The 18655-nt window shown below is 38.3% G+C and overlaps 1 protein-coding gene across 1 annotated transcript in view; it reads right to left on the bottom strand.

Moving 5' to 3' along the window:
- Positions 1-534: 534 nt before the first annotated feature.
- The window catches only part of IL17REL (interleukin 17 receptor E like), a 49110-nt gene continuing 30989 nt past the window's right edge, over positions 535-18655 (bottom strand). The window contains exons 7-17 of the mRNA XM_037390565.1: positions 18501-18640; positions 18265-18336; positions 16005-16059; positions 12905-13068; positions 10557-10604; positions 9849-9906; positions 9361-9506; positions 5985-6044; positions 4863-4920; positions 2394-2448; positions 535-1449 (exon numbers count right to left, since the gene is read on the bottom strand). Coding sequence (XP_037246462.1) covers positions 1422-1449; positions 2394-2448; positions 4863-4920; positions 5985-6044; positions 9361-9506; positions 9849-9906; positions 10557-10604; positions 12905-13068; positions 16005-16059; positions 18265-18336; positions 18501-18640 — 884 coding nt within the window. The 3' untranslated portion in view covers positions 535-1421. The remainder of the gene's footprint in view (positions 1450-2393; positions 2449-4862; positions 4921-5984; positions 6045-9360; positions 9507-9848; positions 9907-10556; positions 10605-12904; positions 13069-16004; positions 16060-18264; positions 18337-18500; positions 18641-18655) is intronic.

Genomic DNA, 18655 nt, shown 5'->3' on the forward strand with positions numbered 1-18655 from the left:
CTGAGGACATATTCAAAAAGTTGATCTTAAGACTTCGCTGCAATGAAAAGCACACTGTACAAATCGACCTTTCCCGCAGAAAAGCCTTTTCCACTAGAGGAAAGGAGTGATGTTATGATGCTCTCTCCATTGAAGGGCTGAACGTCTTGTTTCTGGCTGCAGTCTGGAGGGTATTAATGGAAAAGCAGATGTCTGAGTAGATCAGTGCTGCTATTTCACAGCCAAAGCAAGTAACTAAATGCTTTAGGAAAGCTGCCTTGCTGCCTTTGCTTTTGGAGCTGTAGCCCTGCTCAGAATAAGAATATCTCTAATAGATGTGCAGTCTACACAATGAAGCTTTGATATCAACAGAGCCAAGCAGAATTTGTCCTCTCCAGGGCACCTCACAAAACCTTGTGTTTTAACACAGCAGATACGTCTCTTACACCAGATTTGTCTCCTGTAAATTACTCTTTGAAAGTCTGGAAACAAAAAAACACATTGAAATGGATGGAAAATATTTTTTTTATTGATCAGCTTCTTGTTCCAGACCCTCGCTCCCCACCCATATTCCAAATCCCACATGAGCAATTCCACATGGTTTCAGGATTTGTTATTAATCATCTTTTAGTTGACCTTATTTCCTTGTTACACAACAGGAAATAAGGATGTTTGACAGGGGTATTCAGTGAAATAAAGGCCAAATGTTTGATAATCAGTACAGTGTGTAATACTATTCCCAACAATTGAGTATAAATACTGATATAATGGGGAAAGAAAAATACTTCAGTTCTTCCCACTGAACGGTTTCCTTCTAGGCTGGATTTTAACATCACAGTTTTAAATAGCTATCAGACCAAAGATGTGCACCTCCTCATATGAAGAGGAAAGTTATCTCCAAGTCAAATACAAATGCAAATACAGAAATTAGTTGTTAGATATATTTAAAGGAATATGGTCTCGCACGGTGAGATCATCACAATGAAACAAAGGAAATTACAAGGAATAATGTAACAAAGCTGAGAAAACTTCTTCCATTCTTCATTTCTCAAAAGCATTTTGTTATGGTTTAAAAACAAATGTTACAAAGAAGAAAATCTGAAATACTTGTTCTGTAGGTACACAGGGTACTAGGAAAATACTCATTTATAGCTTATTGTATATAAAATATTAATTTAGAAGGAAAACATGAACGTGATTTTTTAAGTCATCTAAGACATTTTTTTAAAATACTGGGAAATGAGGAATTATAATCCAGCTTCTTTTGGTCATGTTAGAATAGGCTTAATTTTCTCAGTTTTTCACTCATGAGAATAATCTCACAGTAATTAGCAGAAACTGCTACCATGAAAGATGACCGGTTAGACAAGACTCGCAAGTTACACCAAAATACAACTGAGTGTTGAGAAGATACTAACGACCTTGAAAATGTGTTGTTAAATTCAGTGCAAGGAATGCACAATCTTCACTCTAGGGGGAAAAAAAAAAAGAAGAGGAAAGAAGATTTGCTTTTTTTCTCTGAAGTATAAGAGAGTTCACTGCATTCATACATCGCTGGAGTTAAATAAATCTAACCATTTGCCTACAGCTTGTGGGCTTGACTGTCACAGTGCAAACAGCACTCACATGAACAAATGAACAAAACTAAGGTACTCTATTCTGAATGGTATCTTCTGGCAAGGGAAAAGCCAAAGACTACCTCAAAGATGGTAGCCCCTTCTCAGTTATATGAGCTGCATCTTTTTCCTGTCTTTGAAAAAGAGCTTTTCAGAGCATCTCTACTCCCTCTGGAGTTCTAGGCTGCTTTCACTATTCTATGTTGCCTCTGTAAGAGTATCCTTAAAGGAAGAGCATTTTTAAGATTTCAGGGTCTACCAAATCATACATCCATGGGCAGCATTCATTATTTATTTGTTTACAGCTTAGGAAGATGTGTATTGCAAAGGGCTGTGGGAATGAAAAGAAGCACTGCAACAGATGAGCAGACATGTCTAATGAGTGAGAGCACAGAGGGAACTGATCTGCTTGCAAATGTAGGGAGAAAGCAGGTGACAGGTGCTAATAATGTGAATGTCATGCTCAGCAGATCCGAGATTGTTCCAGGGCTCTTGAAGGTTATCTTAGTACTCTGCAAATTGTCTCTGTTGCAAGAGGAGAGAAAGCACAGGAGCAAGAGATGTCTTCAGGGGGGACAAAGCAAGGGGAGAGATAGGAACCTGATGTTCCTGCTGGCTAGTGCAAAATTCACTCAGATATTGCTTCTGTTCCTTAGGGAGGCCAATGATATGTTTTCATGATTAGCAACTCTATCAACTCTCAAAGATACTTGAGAACAGTTTAAAACTTGATTTTAAACCCAGTTTAAAACAGTTTAAAAGTTGATAGTTTAAAACAACTACACATTGGATGGATACCTGTTTGTCATGGCCTTTGCTGCATTTCCATCACCGTACATCTGACCATGGAAACCTGAAGAAACAAGTTCAAATGTAGGTTACCAATTTGTTTTCATTATGATTCACATTTTTATTCTCACATTAAGTGATGTGAGTTACTGTTTCATTCAGAATAAATACGTTTCTTTTTTAACTGGTGGAATAATGTCTCAAAATGTTTGGTTACATTAAACAGAATCCAGAAAAGTGGCCAAAAAAGAAATAAAATTTTTAAAAAACCACAAAATTTTGCTTCTAAGTCAATGCTATTAAATGAAAAAAAAAAAATCCCATTTCCATCCTCTGTAGAGCAAATAAGCTAAGCTACTCTAATGCCAAAGCACAACTACTGATAGAAAAATGCAATGCACTGCAGTATAATGCATCCTACATGGCAGAGAACTCTTCTTGCAGCTGGAAAGAGAGTAGCCTTCATGATGGTTAGCTACACTCATTTTTTTAAATAGATACTGTCATCGCTGGAATCTTGGTTTTAAGATTTAAGAATAACGTCATGACTCTTTTGGACACGCTGACACTGCTTGGTATCTTTAACACTGATACTTAACGTAAATCTGTTTTACAAAGATGTATGCAGTAAATATTTTCACTATTTTCATTATGCCATTATGAGATTATTTCTCATTTACTTTGACATTTTGTTTAATCCAAATTGTGGCAAATTATGGTCATATCTTAGGTTTAATGTTCCCTTCGCATTCATGTGGATTGTTTTCCTGAACATCTCAGGTTCAAACACAACAGCACCCCAGTGAAAGAATTATCACCCTCAGTGACATCATCTTTAAGAAATTTTCATTTTCTCCCTATTTTAAAAATCTAGTGCTGGAGAAAATATCTTTGTCAGAGAAAATAAGCATTTAAGAATACAAAAGTCCTTTAGTAGCAATGCTATTACTGTTGCATTAAAAATCTTACATATGACAAGCAGTTGAAGGCTCCTGAGAAGTCATTAAGAATACAGAATTATAGCAATGAGTCGTACCCACCCAGTTCAGTGTCCCATCTCTGACACTGACTTGTACCATAAGCTTTAGAGGGAGGTTTTGGGAACACCCTCCTAGTCAGCTGACAGAGATGGAATTATCCACCCACTAATGTGGATCACATTATTCCATCATATATAAAGTATGGCAGAATCCATGAGGCATGAGGTTAATATCCACTTCACAACAAACATAGTGATCATGTATTACAGTCCTGATATTCTTGATATGCACAGTTTCTCATATTTTTTTCTGAATCTCCACAAATTCCTAATTAGAACAAAAAAATTGTGACGTTTCACATTTAAATCAAATACTGTGCTCAAAAAGTTCTTTAGTCAGTTTTCAGTGTTCCACTATTTTCATTTAATACACAGACCCATTCTCTCCTACTGCAAGGTAGAGGGGAATTCCCAGACTGCCATCTCTGAGGCCTTCCATTATTTTACATGCTTTCATCATACCCTTCATATTTGTTAAAAGGAAAATATGAATAAGAAAAATGCATCCAGACTACATGAATCACAACACTCTGATAATTTAATTTACTCATCTTGAGTGGGCTTGTTATGAGTTTTTAAGTGGAGAAGAAACCTGAACTAACGTTATGCAAGTGCTTCCACAGAGAACTACATTTATATCACAGATTCAAGCCCCCTCCTTTTTAGTATCGTGCTTCCAAACCTGAAGCTATAGTTAACTGACAGGTATTTTTAAACAGAGAAAATCTGTCATAGGAATCACTATGTGTACAGTGAACTGGGAGGGGAGGTTGCTTTTTTGGGCAGGTCTGGGGAGGTGTTTTTGGAAATGCTCAGACTGAGCCTTCTCAATTTTAGACTTTTTAGTTCTAAGCTAGTCAATCCACTCCTGCGCCCTTCACCGCGAACTTCACAGCCTTAGTCCACTCTGAACTCACCAACTTCTACAACGCCTTACTTTCAGGCCTTGGGAGTTTTCAGAATATTCTGACTCCGTGAGCGTATCTGAGCGTATCTCAAATAATAAAATCCTCACTGTACTTCTGCAGCGGAGGGAAGCACTACTGTCCCATTTGCAGATAACAGCAGGGCTGTGCTGCAATCAGTACAAATGACAGCACTGCGTGCCTACTCGCCAAGGACTGTTTTGAACTAGTTACCTCATGTACTGACAGCAAGGTAAACAGAGGTGTGCCATGCAGAACTTGGCACAGGATGGAAAATTCACCCAGGAAGCAGAGAAAACAGCCAGCCACACAAGTTGCCCTTGCACTAGCTAATTAAAAGCTAGTTGAGGTATGCGAGTCCATTGTCCATAAGGGAAGCTGAGCATATCTAGCTCGCTTGCAGACATCTACATTCAGTCAGGTGAATGCCACCTCAGGTTCCCAATGAAAACACCTGCGATGCCATCTTCCATACAGGCAGGACCTAATTCTTTTGTTATCATTCATACTTACCACAGTGAATATCACAGGTCTGCAGTGGAACTGAGTAATCTACATCTGTCCTCCAGCCCTTTTAAAAGAAAGAATTGAGGCTTATTCCCCCCCTTTCAGCAGAACGGTTACTAAACACTTGTGTTGACAAAATGAGATTGTTTTATTAGTTTACTCAAGTGACTGCATTTTTTAATCTGTTTTTAAATAAATGCATGTGAAGATGGCTGGTCTAGTATATATTTAGTGAGTTGCAATCACTTTTAGGTTTCTAAATAATAAAGCTAATCTGATTTCTTTTTGGAGGGTGGAGAACTCTATTCTGACAGATAATGTTTTATTTACAAAATAAATAATTTACACAGGAAAATAACCATTTTACCACCAAATCTGATTTGTCACTAGGGAACGAAGAACAACTCCCATTACCCAGAGGCTCTTGCCAATCTCACTTTCATCTTGCCCCTTTCCTCCCAGCAGTCAAAAGTGAAGATGACAAGGGCCTTCCAGGGCAGCCGCTGGAGCCTTGCAGCTCCAGCTGTCAGTCTCTGTTCTCCCAGTGTCCTCTGAAAACATTAACTCCAGAGAGGAATAAACCTATCCGCCCCACGCTCATTTTCTATTAACATTGTCTTAATAAAGTTCAGCTACAAAAATAGTGTGCAAAAATGTCAGAAATTATTTGCTCAGCTCTGCTTTCAGGTGTGCTAATTCTAGCATACTGTGCACTTACTATGCTGTTTGCTATAGCCTAACCTTTTCCAGCTAATGTCTATTTTTGAAAAATTCATCTATGACTCAGTTGGATCTTTTGATACTGTGGAACTTTTTATTACAAAGGAATATATAAAGAGAGGATAAGCAATTTCCTCATGATATCCCTTTATCTGCCACTGACAAGGAGCAAGATCATGGAGAGCAACTTCTCTGTTAATTAATGTCACATCAACAAGAGGTGGTGGAGGCACATCAAGCTATAAATAATGCTCTTTGCCAACTCCGTTCACAGAATAATCAGATTTGGCTGGGGGAAGAAAGCAGAGAGATGCCTGCTGGGCTTTTTTGTTGTTGTTGTTGTTTTGGGGGAGGTTTTGATGATTTGTTTATTTTGTACAGAGTATGTGGCAAAATCAAGACACATACCTGAATGCAAATTGTTGACCCACACATTTCCCGTGACATAGTGATTGATACAGAATCTCCCTAATGAAAAGAAAAAAATGAAAACTATTATTTTCCAGACCCCGGAACAATGAAAATGTATCGTGTCTCTCCAGTTCTCTGGTTGGTTTGCCAATAATGTTACAGGTAGTACTGTGTCAGGAAATTAATAAAATATATATTTGTTATAGAAGGTTATTTATTTTCAGAGATATCCCTGGACCTCAATGACCATAAGCAGCTGGTGTAATTTTGCCAAGCACAGTCTGGGCAGCACAGGAAGAGGGCTAATATTCCTGCGCTTTACGAAGCATCATAAAGCAGGACACTCTCCCTGCCACGGCTGCTTACACTGTGTTAGTCAATGATCATCTTCACTTCTTTTCCCTGGTGTACATGAGTTGAAGCAATAACCCTTTCCTTATAGTTCTGGATTTCCCATTACATTGTACACTGAGAACAAGTTCAGCCTTAGGGTAAAATCGTCCTGTATGACTGTTCTGACACTTGATGTTTAATCATTTATGGTTTGTCCTCAAAACAATGTTAGTTACTCCATCAATAGCTATGAATCCTACACCGCCTTCTTTAGTGTGGCAAACTCCAAAAATAATTTGGGGCAAATTAGGTGAATGTGTTCTTTTTCAAGAACAACTGAACAAGGAATACTAGGTAGAGAATGAACATTGTTTTCTGGGAACACAGAGCTGTCTTGATGTAAACTTTGCGTATATTGCTCATGGTGTTGAGACAGGAACTGTATGTAATTCACGCGGGCTCCCATTCTGTCACAGTAGCAGAGGACATAACAGCTTTGTACCAGAGAGAAGAAAATAGTGTTTTTAAATGCATGAGTCCTTCAGGAGACATACACTTCAATACCTAGCTGTGATGTATTGGTGCTCCACCGTTACCCTTCTCACTTAGCAATTCACACAGGGAAGCTTTAAAACCAGAAAGTCTAAACTCCACAGGTTTCACGTGAAACAAGCCAGCTGAAGGGAAGTGCCACTGTAAGTGTTCACTGAACATAGTGTTGACAGCTCTTCTACCACACAGATCTCCATCTTTGTCAGTTATACATTTCCCCAGATACCTTGCCCCATTAGGACAGACCCTTGCTAGCACCACCAGTGCCCTCTGTAATTTGTGTTGATTAGAATAGCTGGTTTTTCCCAGCTTTTCCCCATGATTACTCAGGTCTGGGGTCTCCTGCAGTTATTGTGTTCCACTTAAGGACGTCCTCAGCTTGAGCAGCAAAGATGACTTGGGAAACTCTGCTTTTACAGCTGCTCTGTTAAATTCAGCACCAGAGATGTAATAAAGACCTAAACTGACTCATTAGAAAAAAAATTCAGCTTTCAGTGTCCACCCCTTTGAGTTTAAGAAGCCCTTCTTCATAGCTGCCTGCTTCTCAGCTACCCGCTGGTATGTGCACCCTGTACACTGAAAGCATCAGAGGTACTTGAAAAAGTCATAGTTCCAGCTTATACCTGCATACAGTGGCAAAGAAAGAAGCACAGCTGGAATATATTCTAGAAAGAGGACAGGTGTAGGAGCTATAACATGCTTTTGTCTTCTAAAGCACGTCCCCCTACAGCAGAGTGAAGTAATGGGCAGAGTCAAGAGTAAAAGTAGAAATCACATCTGGATATTTCTCAACTTTCTCAAAATCTGCTGTATGACATCTCATATACCCGGTCAGCTGAGCAGACAGCAGGAGCTCACTTTGCAAAGTCCTGCGTGTGGGTCGGGCAATCCCAAGCGCAAATACAGGCTGGGCAGAGAACGGACTAAGAGCAGCCCTAAGGAGAAGGACTTGGGGGTGCTGGTGGATGAGAAGCTCAACAGGGCCCAGCAATGTGCACCGGCAGCCCAGAAAGCCAACCATAGCCTGGGCTGCCTCAAAAGAACCATGGCCAGCAGGCTGAGGGAGGCAATTCTCCCCCTCTACTCCACTGTCATGAGACCCTCCCTGGAGTACTGCCTTCAGCTCTGGGGCCCCCAACACAAGAAGGACGTGGACCTGTTCGACTGAATCCAGGGGATGGCCATGAAGATGATCAGGCTCAGAGAGCTGAGGTTGTTCAGCCTGGAGAAGAGAAGGCTCTGGGAAGACCTTATAGCAGCCTTCCAGTACCTAAAGGGGGCCTACAAGAAAGCTGGAGAGGGACTTCTGACAAGGGCATGTAGCGATATGACAAGGGGTAATGGCTTTAAGCTCAAACAGGACAGATCTAGATTCGATATAAGGAAGAAATTTGTCCTTATGACTGTGGTGAGACACTGGAACAGGTTGCTCAGAGAAGTTGTCGATGCATCCCTGGAAGTGTTCAAGGCCAGGTTGGATGGGGCTTTGAGCAACCTGGTCTAGTGGAAGGTGTCCCTGCCCATGGCAGGGTGTTGGAACAAGATGATTTTTAAGGTCTCTTCAAACCCAAGCCGTTCTATGATTCTATGATAGATTTAGGGGTGGACAAAAGACTACTGAGGAGCTGGCAGCTGAACCATCAGGATGCCTTTCAGCATGGTGTTCCTAGTAGCTCCTGGGACCTATTCTGCTAATATTCTCCTATTTGAAAAATAATGCTATGGCCACTCTTCAGCTCTTCTGACCCCACTTTCCAGATGTACCCCTCAGTAGATCACAGGTCGGGCCAACAAGGTAACTGGTAGGCAGGGTTGAAGGGCAAAGGCAAGCCACAGAGCTGTGGTGAAAATGTATGAGATATAGGCTAAGTTGCAAAAGAAGAATGAAGCTCCCATTTCATGATGAGCTGCTGCCTGAACCAGAAATCTCACCCTCCCATAATCATTTTCCTCTCTCCCTTTGCTTTGCTGGAAGAAGCATTTGTTTAGTCACAGTCAGCTGGCTCAAAAAGCTAATTTGGCTAAAAACTTACCTATTTTGTGTGTTGAATTTGTTTTGGCAGCCGTGAGATTTAGAGTGGTTCAAGATCACCATGGATTTATGCCTCAAGTCTTACATTTCATGATGTGAGATCTGCCAGGTCAGCTGTATCAGTGACCCATATATGCAATACTAACAGTATTTAATTTACTATATACATAATACAAATATTACACCACAAAAATTATGTTAAAAGAATATTAAGGTTCTGTGCAATAGTCACTCCCTTTGATGTGACTCATTTGACTTCAGGTTCTTTATTTATTTTTTAGTTCAGTGTGAGATCAGATTTAGAACTACATGCTTTAAAATGTTCCAGTAATTGTTCCAATATGTATATGCACGGGTTTATTAATGCTTTCAAGCTGCAGATAAATGGCATAACAAATGAATGCAGTTAGATATGTTTCAAAGTTTTACAACGATTAAGAAATAATATATACAAACCACAGAGATTGAATGGTGCATCCCAAGAGATTCACATGAGGCCAGCTGCGTCCTGTTACACACAAGCACTGAGAATTGTGCCTTGGTTTGGGATGTGAAGAAAACTTTTATCTGTTCTGCAGCTGCAGCAGTTCTCATTTTCCAAGCTGATATTAGGGGAAAAGACTTATTTTTAGATGTACAAGGAGAAATATATTATATTCTAAATTGTTGTATCTAAAATAAAAGCCTTTCTAATTAGTTAAATTTTCCACCAAATGATATGCAAGTAATTATTTTGATTCCCACAAGTTACTTTTTATACTGATAAACACTTGATCTACTGGGGATACACAGAAGTAACAAGATGTCAAATCTCTTTGCCGTAATTTACAAGCTACAGTGTTGTGAAAATTTCTCACCTGCATACTGGAGAAGGCTTATATCTAGTGACTGATTTAAATAGCTCTCACAATTTAATATTTTGTAATTAAAAAAAATATGTGTACCTGGAAACTCTCCATGAGCAAACGGACATTTAATCCAAGAGCCTTGCTTGGTTGTAAACTGAAAGCAGAGAAATCTGTTAGGAAAACTGAATTTTCAATTTCAATCTATGGCTACAGATTCAACTAGAAATGATCAGTGCATTCCAGAAAGTTGCAGAAGGTCAATGCACAGCTTTCCGGCTCTACGATATCTTCCAACTCTTGATTTAAATTAGTTTCCCCAATTCTTCAGGTATTTATACACATGCTTAATTCACAGAAATGTGTAGTTCCATTGACTTAAAAGTAATCTAAAAGATAACACATGCCTATATTAACTATGTGGCAATTTTTTCTCAACTAAAATAATAAAAGGTACTCTAGTAAATGTAATGTATTATCATTTTTATTATCAAATATTTAAAACAGAAAACTTTATACGTTTAGTGCATGCTTCAGAGTTTGCATTGACCTCAAACATTTTCACTGCTTTTCTTAAGCAAAGAGGGCACAACCTGACCTCTGTCCTATCATTGCTGCTGCACTTCCAAAGAGCCTCCTTTTAATCTGATCTTTCACATTTCCCTCATTCTTACTTCCCATTCATCAGAGCTATGAAATAAGCTATGAGATAAAAATACTGATCCTAAAGAATGTTAGCAACTTACGGTTTCTAGAGCTGACAGAAAGAGGGGAGTTAATAGATGTTTTCCAAAGAAATCCCTTTACCTTCATGCAAAGTCTTGGGTGAGTGTCCACACGAGAATATTTAACCTGCTTGAAAAGAAAGCACTCAGCATTAGCTAGTTTCATTAACTAGTTTCACAACATCAATTAATCAATATTTTCATGGTTTGACTACTGAGAAAGGAACTGGTTTCTTTACTTTATAAACATCTCAGGAAGTTAATCACATAAAATAGTAAAACCAGAAACAACCACTATTTTGGATTACTGAATAATTTGCTTCTTTTTAACTGTAACATGTAGCATTTTTTATAGTCTGTCTGGCCCATTAGAGCTAAATTAATTGATTCTGTGGTGGCTCATGTGCAAAATTCTGATTACACAGTCATCTTGTTTCAGTCCCTTATTTACCACTCATGAACAAATCAGCAGAACATTTAAACATACACCCAAAAATTTTGTTCAACCTTCAGTTCATAAATACTTCTATTTTCCACATCCCTTTCCCAGAAAAAGTCTTAAACATAGACTGAATTCTAGATATCCACTTAAGGGACCTACAGAATGTTACTTTCTTGATTAACAACTATTTACCCACCAAGGGCTTCACCATAAAAAGCCTTGTCTCATATAAACAATTACTACCTATATAAGTGATCTTACTTAAATGAACATCATTTCTCAAGTGACTAAGCACAACATCTGGCATCGTGATCAAACACCTCTTTCCTGTAGCTTTTTTGAGAAGAACATAATGGACGTTCTTGGGTATGTCTACAATAGGGTCCCAGAAGACAGTTCTGTAAGAGTCTGCTCAGATATGGAGACAGCATTGCCATTGACAGAGAAAGTCGAGAGCCTAATTGGAGAGAAGTATTGCTTTGGGCCTAAGTCAGTACATGTGCATGGTACTAGAGTGTGTGGCACTGTGTGGCTTTACTGGGGGAGCTGGCACTATCTGAGGAATCTCTGCAGTAGTCTCCAGCACACTATAGAGATGGTTTTGGGGTTACAGTACAATAAATGGACTAAATTCAATACCAAACCTTTTTGGATTAATTAGAAAAAAAGGGAAAATTAATTGTGTCGGTGAATACTAATATTCAGCCATTAAATGCAATGAGTAGATACAGGAAAACACTCATTGTCTGGAATAAACTAACCCTGGATTCTGTTCTGGGTAATAGATATGACCATTACCAGCCAAACCTCATTTTAGGCTTTTTTTCTCTCCTGCAAGCAATGATTTGTACTCGTCAGCAGATGTATCCCACAAGGACCACTCACATGTGTAAAATTAAATATATTTGGGTTTGCAAGATTAAAGCTTCGTTGAAACTGAAAAAATGGTGAATCTGGACAATCGCTAAACATTTGGCCAAGAGCTCCTAGTCAAAAAAGCATTCAACAATCTTGAGTCAGCCCCCTAGGAATCATGTCATCAGAATAATCCTTGTAAAGTTTCAAAAATTAAGATTTTTTATTTTATTTGCCTTTTCAGTTGTTACCTCGGGTTTACTGGCTTCTCTCTACAATCAGGAAAGCCTGAAACTACTTTTCAAGATGAAAGCCAGAATTCTAACCAACCTCATAGATCCAGTGCATTCAGCATTGGGAGACTTCAGATTGAAGTATTAAGCAGTTCAAGACACATGCAATATAAATCCTTTTCAACTTTAGAACATCAGTGCTGGAAGAACTGAAGGACTCAACAGTCCATAATTTCAACACCCACAATTTCAATACATTGGACCAGGTTGATGAATCAGAGAGATTTTTATAGAGTACAAAACAATCGTGCCCTACCAAAGTACCATCATGTCTCCAATAAGATTTAAAGAGATTTAGTTTCATCTGGCTTAGATTTTAGGTGTCAAAACGTCATATATCCAAATCTGATCTAATCACAATAAACTCTTGTGATAGTCAGTGAAAAGAAAGAGGTACCTCCAGGGAGAAATCCCTTCATCTTTCTCAAACACCTATCTTCAGATGAGTTGTCCTCTCAATATGTCTGTTTTGCTTACTTTAAAGGGAATCTGACTTGAACAGTGTAGACTTGAACACCTTTTAGACAACAAAGGCAGGGCAGATGAATCATGCTTTTACTATAAATGAAAAGCAGACCATATTTACCCAAAAAACTTTAGCAAACATTACTAGCTTCACAGTCATCTCCACTTTTTATTCTTAATAGTGAGTCAGTGAGCATTTTGAATAAATCATGTGGTTAGTGTGAAAGAACAGACTGTGATCATGAATAATTTTAAGTGTCAGAGAAGAGGAGAGGAATTTGCAACTGCTCCTGTTCCAAAGTCTAGCTCTTCACATTATGCCTTTGATGATGGCCTTCAATCTCGCAGTTTGACTAAATCTGCATAAGCTCTTACTTTCTCAGGAGAATTTTTGGAAGAGTTTTGTATATCTTCACAGTGGTCATCAGACTTCATTAACCTGCATAGGTTAACCATGACAAGCACAGGACAGGCTGGCTCCCAAGCTAGGGTTTGTGTCGCTGGGTTATAAACGATGTTATCCCATAGCGCCTTCGTATCTGTGCACAGAGTGGAAACGTTATTCAAGTTGTCTAAAAACGAATCAAAACTGTTCATAAATCTGGTACCTATACATGTGCTTAAACCCAAAAGCATTGCTTTTCCATTTCCTTGTCATTTTCACCAATCAGTTCTGCTGTGTTTCACGCTGTAGCACTGTAAAACTTGAATTCATCCCACCATAGTGTTGGCGTTTACCAGAGATACTCAACCTGAGAGCTTAGTCTTACCAGTCTCCCACTAGAGTGACCAGGCAGGCATCACCAGGACTCTGAAGTAGGCTGCATAAGCTCCTAGGAGTGCGTCCTCTGCCCATCACTCACAGGGGGGAGTGTTACACAAGTAAATTCCTAACCAAAGACCTTCACCTAACTGCATATGGTAAACTGGAATTAACCCATACATTAATGATCAGAGGTCATGGTATTGGAGACAGTTTTCTGTGCATCTTGTGTAGGACTTACATGTACACAATGTATACGTAAGAAGATAAATTCAAGCCTTTAGCTGAATATCAAGAGCTCCAATAGTAAACAAAGCTATGCAAGTAATTCACAGTAAATAATTTTTCCACAGGATTTATATAAATCTTATTTGTATGTATACTAGGAACATCATAATTTCAGACCTAGTCAAAATCTATTTGGGGATACCTTAAATAGGCACTGTTATAAAATAAAAGCTGTCTTATTTATCTGATTGGTGAAATTAGTCACTTCCTATGACTTTCTCTGCCATTTAGCTGCACGTGGATGAGAGGATTTCCAGTATGAATTTCAAACTGATATTTCAGCTCTTAAAGAAGTAATTTGGAAAGTTTTGCATCTCTCTAATTGTCAGAAGTAGGAGAAAAATGTATTTCTGAAACCATTTGTGAAGCAAAAACTTGGAAACATGGCCAGTTGTATGTTCAAGAGAAGTGAACAATACGTGTGACTAGAAAACGCAGCAAAGTGAAGCACAATCTACATTAGGGTGGAAACACCAGCTGTCCAAATTCAATTCCCACCACGTATAACATTCCTATTGGTACTACTTCTCTCAGAAATGTCCTGAAATAAAACCTTTGGACATTTTCTAATAGAAACTTTCCAGATTCTGCCAAGCCTCTTTCCATCTTAACTTTGTGTCCCAATGCGTATACATCAAAATACTGGAACTTTCTAGGAAGTGAAAATTTTAATGCCATTTTTAAAAAAACTGCTGGAAATTTTGATTCTTTTTTTAAAATGCCATTTTTAATAAATGGACATTACTATAAAGCTAATGTTTAGAAAATATTTAACCTGACTGCAAAGTCCTGAGTCCCAACATTTCTGACAGTTTTCACAGCTACATTTTAAATGTAACAGTCTGTAAGAATGTAGATATAATGTAAGTGTAATCCTAATACTTAAGAGAATAGTACCACAGTTAAGACTTGTCAGGTTTGTTTCCAGGCCTGCTCATTGACTTATTACCAGACTTCCCTTCTCTTTTATTCCTTTGTGGCATCTACTTATTTACATGATAATAAAGATGCTCATTCATCTTCAGTCTCATATAATTACATGGCTTAGTAACCAATAGACATTCTTTTTTCCTTTTCTTCTCTTAGTTACATTAACCCCAAACAGTTATTACACAGAGAAGCTTCTTTCTGATACACAACTGTTAATTACCTCCTACCAGAGAACTAACTCTATAATCCCAACTTTATTACATCAATGATAAATGAGTCAAAAAACCCAGTCTACTTTAGATATTCCAGCAAACAGAGCTGTCAGTTAGGAAAAAGAAAGATACGTGGCTCAAAAGCTGGAATTCCTTATATACTTAAATACTCAAACAGCTGCGTGCTAGTCTGAAAAATTGCTTGAGATTCCTGCAAAGAGGATAGCTGAGTAAACAAAAAAGATAGCTGTAAAATAGTATTTCCCATATTCACTTCCGTACCAAAGCTATAAGTTAAGTTTTCAATTGTAATTGTCCATTGGAACTTCCTAAATGGACAGAAATAAGCTTTAAGAGGCTCAGTGTGCCAAAGCACCTACTACCCTTCCTCTGACTAATAAAGCTTTGTAACCTGTGCTCCAGCTATCCCCATACTTCTGATTCACTGGCATCAGAGAGGAGAATGAGTGCAGCAGAAGGGGAAGAAAAAGAAGCAAATTTAGAAGGAAGGAAGAAATCATGGGATTGATGAACCCAATTTCCCGCACTTGCAAAGCATAACCACTCCAAGTACAGGAAATACCTAGAGATACGAGAAAATTTGGAAGAAAACAACCTGTGCCCCATGAGACCCAGCCAGAAGCTGAACAGCTACTAAGAATAGAGGACTTCATACTGCAGATGGCCAACTGGCTTTGCCTTGATGACCTTGAAGCCAGCTCTGACTAAATGACATAGACATAGCTACAGACAGAGCTGGAGCATTCCTGTAAGTGCTCCCTATTGCATAAATAGAAAAAAAAATCCCTTTCTTTTTCAGCTGTTACCTCAGACCAAACTCTGACTTTTCTGGAACATTATGTGTCAATGGTTTCCCACGAAGTATGGGAGCTCCCACATGCAGTTAACTGTCTTGTTCTTCAACCCCCTGCTCCCTCCTTTAAGCTGGGTGTCAGGCACCTTCTTCTTGAAGCCCTATTCTCACACCAGCATTTCAAAGCTGACCTCATTGGCTTTGCTTCCCTCTGGCCAGTTTGCATATGACTTAAGCAAATGTGGGAAATGACTAGAAAGTTACTTAGTGTTTATATTGGCATAAACTTGGTGAACAATTTGGTCTGAAAGTAAGTTACTTCAGCTACCCACAGTATAACAAACCAATATGATGATTTCCTTGAAGTTTTGCAATGTATGTTTTTCAACTTAGATTAATCTCAAATGATGACATACTACTGGAGCTGCTGAAAATCACTCATAGAAAGGGCAATCACGCAGTACTTGCCATTTTCGAAGGGGCAAAGTTGTATCCTCCTTGCATCTGGAACTGCCAGCCAACCCTACAAACCAAAAAGTGGCCATTAGCTAAAGATTCTCAAATACACCAGTTTTTAACATTACAGACAGAATGTGACAGAAGACCTTTCCACCAAAGATAAAGATACTTTATTAGAAAGCTTTGGAAGTTCTTTTTTTAAATTAAGTTTTGCACTAGATATGTATTTTATTGTGCATCATTAGGGGGATTGGAGCTGATGAACTAAGGTGATCCCTTCTAACACCTTATTCCTACTGAGTCATATATTTAGCCCAGTTTCATTTACAAAGTCTTCTGATTTGATTTCCGTTAAGTTTCTTACAGTGTCATTACTTTCTAGGGGTATCAAAAGACATTCAAGAATGACAACATCTGATCTCCTGGCCTTTGCAGTGCTAAAGGATATATCCTTAAAATCTGAGGACTAACAATCGAATCTGCAAGTATATGTGCATGGCTGTTACTATACCCTAATTATTTAGATTAATGTTCAAATGTTTCTATTACAGTTCCCATCTGTTTGCTCCGCAATCATATTGTGGAATTCTCTGTGCATACAGTGAGTGGAATAACATCTTTCCAGTTACCTCATAGCTTTCAGAGTGCAATAAAAATAATTCTTAGGCTTGGAAGAAACCTTGTGGTCACAACTTGCATATTGAGGTATGTGATTTTAGATGCCTACAATTTACACATCTCAGTGCAACTAAAGTGCCCAAATTACTACTATAGTAGCCATATGAAGATCTAGCCAATGCAGCCAGTGGAGTCTGCAGTGCTATCTAGCACATCCCAAAATAGCCATCTACATTTGGTCAGCTGAGTAACCAACTGCATTAACTAGATCTCCACTGACTCTAAGAGTTTGGACATCTAATTAAAACGTAGATATCTACATCTGGACATCTATATTTAGGTATCTTAATCCACAAGGTAAATTCTACCCCCAAAATTCACTGAGAAACTAGGTTCACATAGTATCTTTATATCTTATCAAGATAATTTTAAATTGGTTTGGTGACTTTTTATTCCTTTTTATGAAAGATATTCCAGAATCTCACTTCTCAGATTATCAGAAAAAAATCTGTATCTATCCTGAAGATATTAATGGAATTAAGTTTATCCCCCTTTCATTCTTGTGGCAAGAATGGCTTTAGCTTAAAAAATCTGGTCTTTTTCCTCGTAAGTGACCCTTCTAATCTGTACTTAACAAACGTTTTCTATTTGCATGTGTTTTACCAGGCTACTGAAAACATGTTCTTTGAATTTTCTGTATAAGACAGCTTCTCCATTCCTCAGCCATCCTAGATTTTTTATGTACACCTTCCATTTGAATGAATCCTTCTTGAACGTGGATACAGGAATTGCCTACTATTTCAAAGAAGGCCTCGCCCATACTTTCCTGTTAGCTTGCAATAATCCAACCCAATAGACCTTTGTTAAAGTTTACATCATTTAAGCACGTTAGTTTAATCATCCAGATGTTTTTTCCCTCCACTGTTATTTCTAAATGAGGACTCTCATCTTACAGCAATAATTCCTTTTATTAGAGTGAGTGCATGAACTTGCACTTCATGCATTACACTGCATGCTCCTTTAATTATTTCACATATGAAGCTCTCTAGTCTCTCACAATTATCCTGACCCTCTTCCATTTTGATTACACCTCTCAACTGTATTATCAGCAAATCTCATTAACATGTTCCTATCTTCTGTGTCCATGTCATGGATGAAAACATTTATATAAGAACTGCTCTAAGTGTGGTCCTTAAATAACCTTCCTGCTAGCACGGCCCCATTCAACAATACTCAAGTTAGCCCTCCAGCTAGGTATTATCTACCATACAAATCTTGTTCTCACTCCTAGCTTCCTGAATTCCTCTTTTAGTTTCTCATGCAACACTATATCAACTGCTACGCTGAAATTCAGTCAGATTAAATTTGCTGTCTTTTCATTGCTCATAAAAAATCAGTCAAATTAATCTTACACAATACCTTCCATAAATGAATGTAAATTGTATCCCATTTTCTTATCTCCATGTTTTAATTAGTGTTTCCTAAAAAATCTCTTCTACATTTGCATAATCATAAGGTCAGACAAGCCTTAGTCAAAAACTTAGGTCTAGAGGCTTTTTCTACAGATTTTTCCACCTTCCTTAGCACAACTCCCAGATAAAATTTCTTCCATCAGAAACACAAGTATATACCAAATTCCAGACTGTGTTACCTCAATGCAAAGACAAGGGAGTAGCTGAGAATATTTCAGAGAAACTGATTTTAAAGATTCCTTCCCTTTGATCTGAAATGAAAAAGATGGTCATGAATCCAGGACAGTAAATGACTTTTAATGAAGATAAATAAAGATATAAAAGGACATTTCCTGTAACTATGACCTCAATTGAGCATTTCCATTTACAAGTCACTCCCCACCAGTTAAACAAACTGCTTTGAACTTCAACTCACCACAGCAAATGCCCCTACATCTTCACAGGTAAACCATTTGTGGCACAGGCGAACGTAATAATCTTGATCCCGAAGAAAGTTGGATACATTCACTGATATAATTTTCCTTGCCCTGTCTACATTATAATCAAACTTTCCAGCTAAAAAAAGAAAAT

This window comes from Falco rusticolus, chromosome 5, assembly GCF_015220075.1.
Source record: "Falco rusticolus isolate bFalRus1 chromosome 5, bFalRus1.pri, whole genome shotgun sequence".
Lineage (NCBI taxonomy): Eukaryota > Metazoa > Chordata > Aves > Falconiformes > Falconidae > Falco > Falco rusticolus.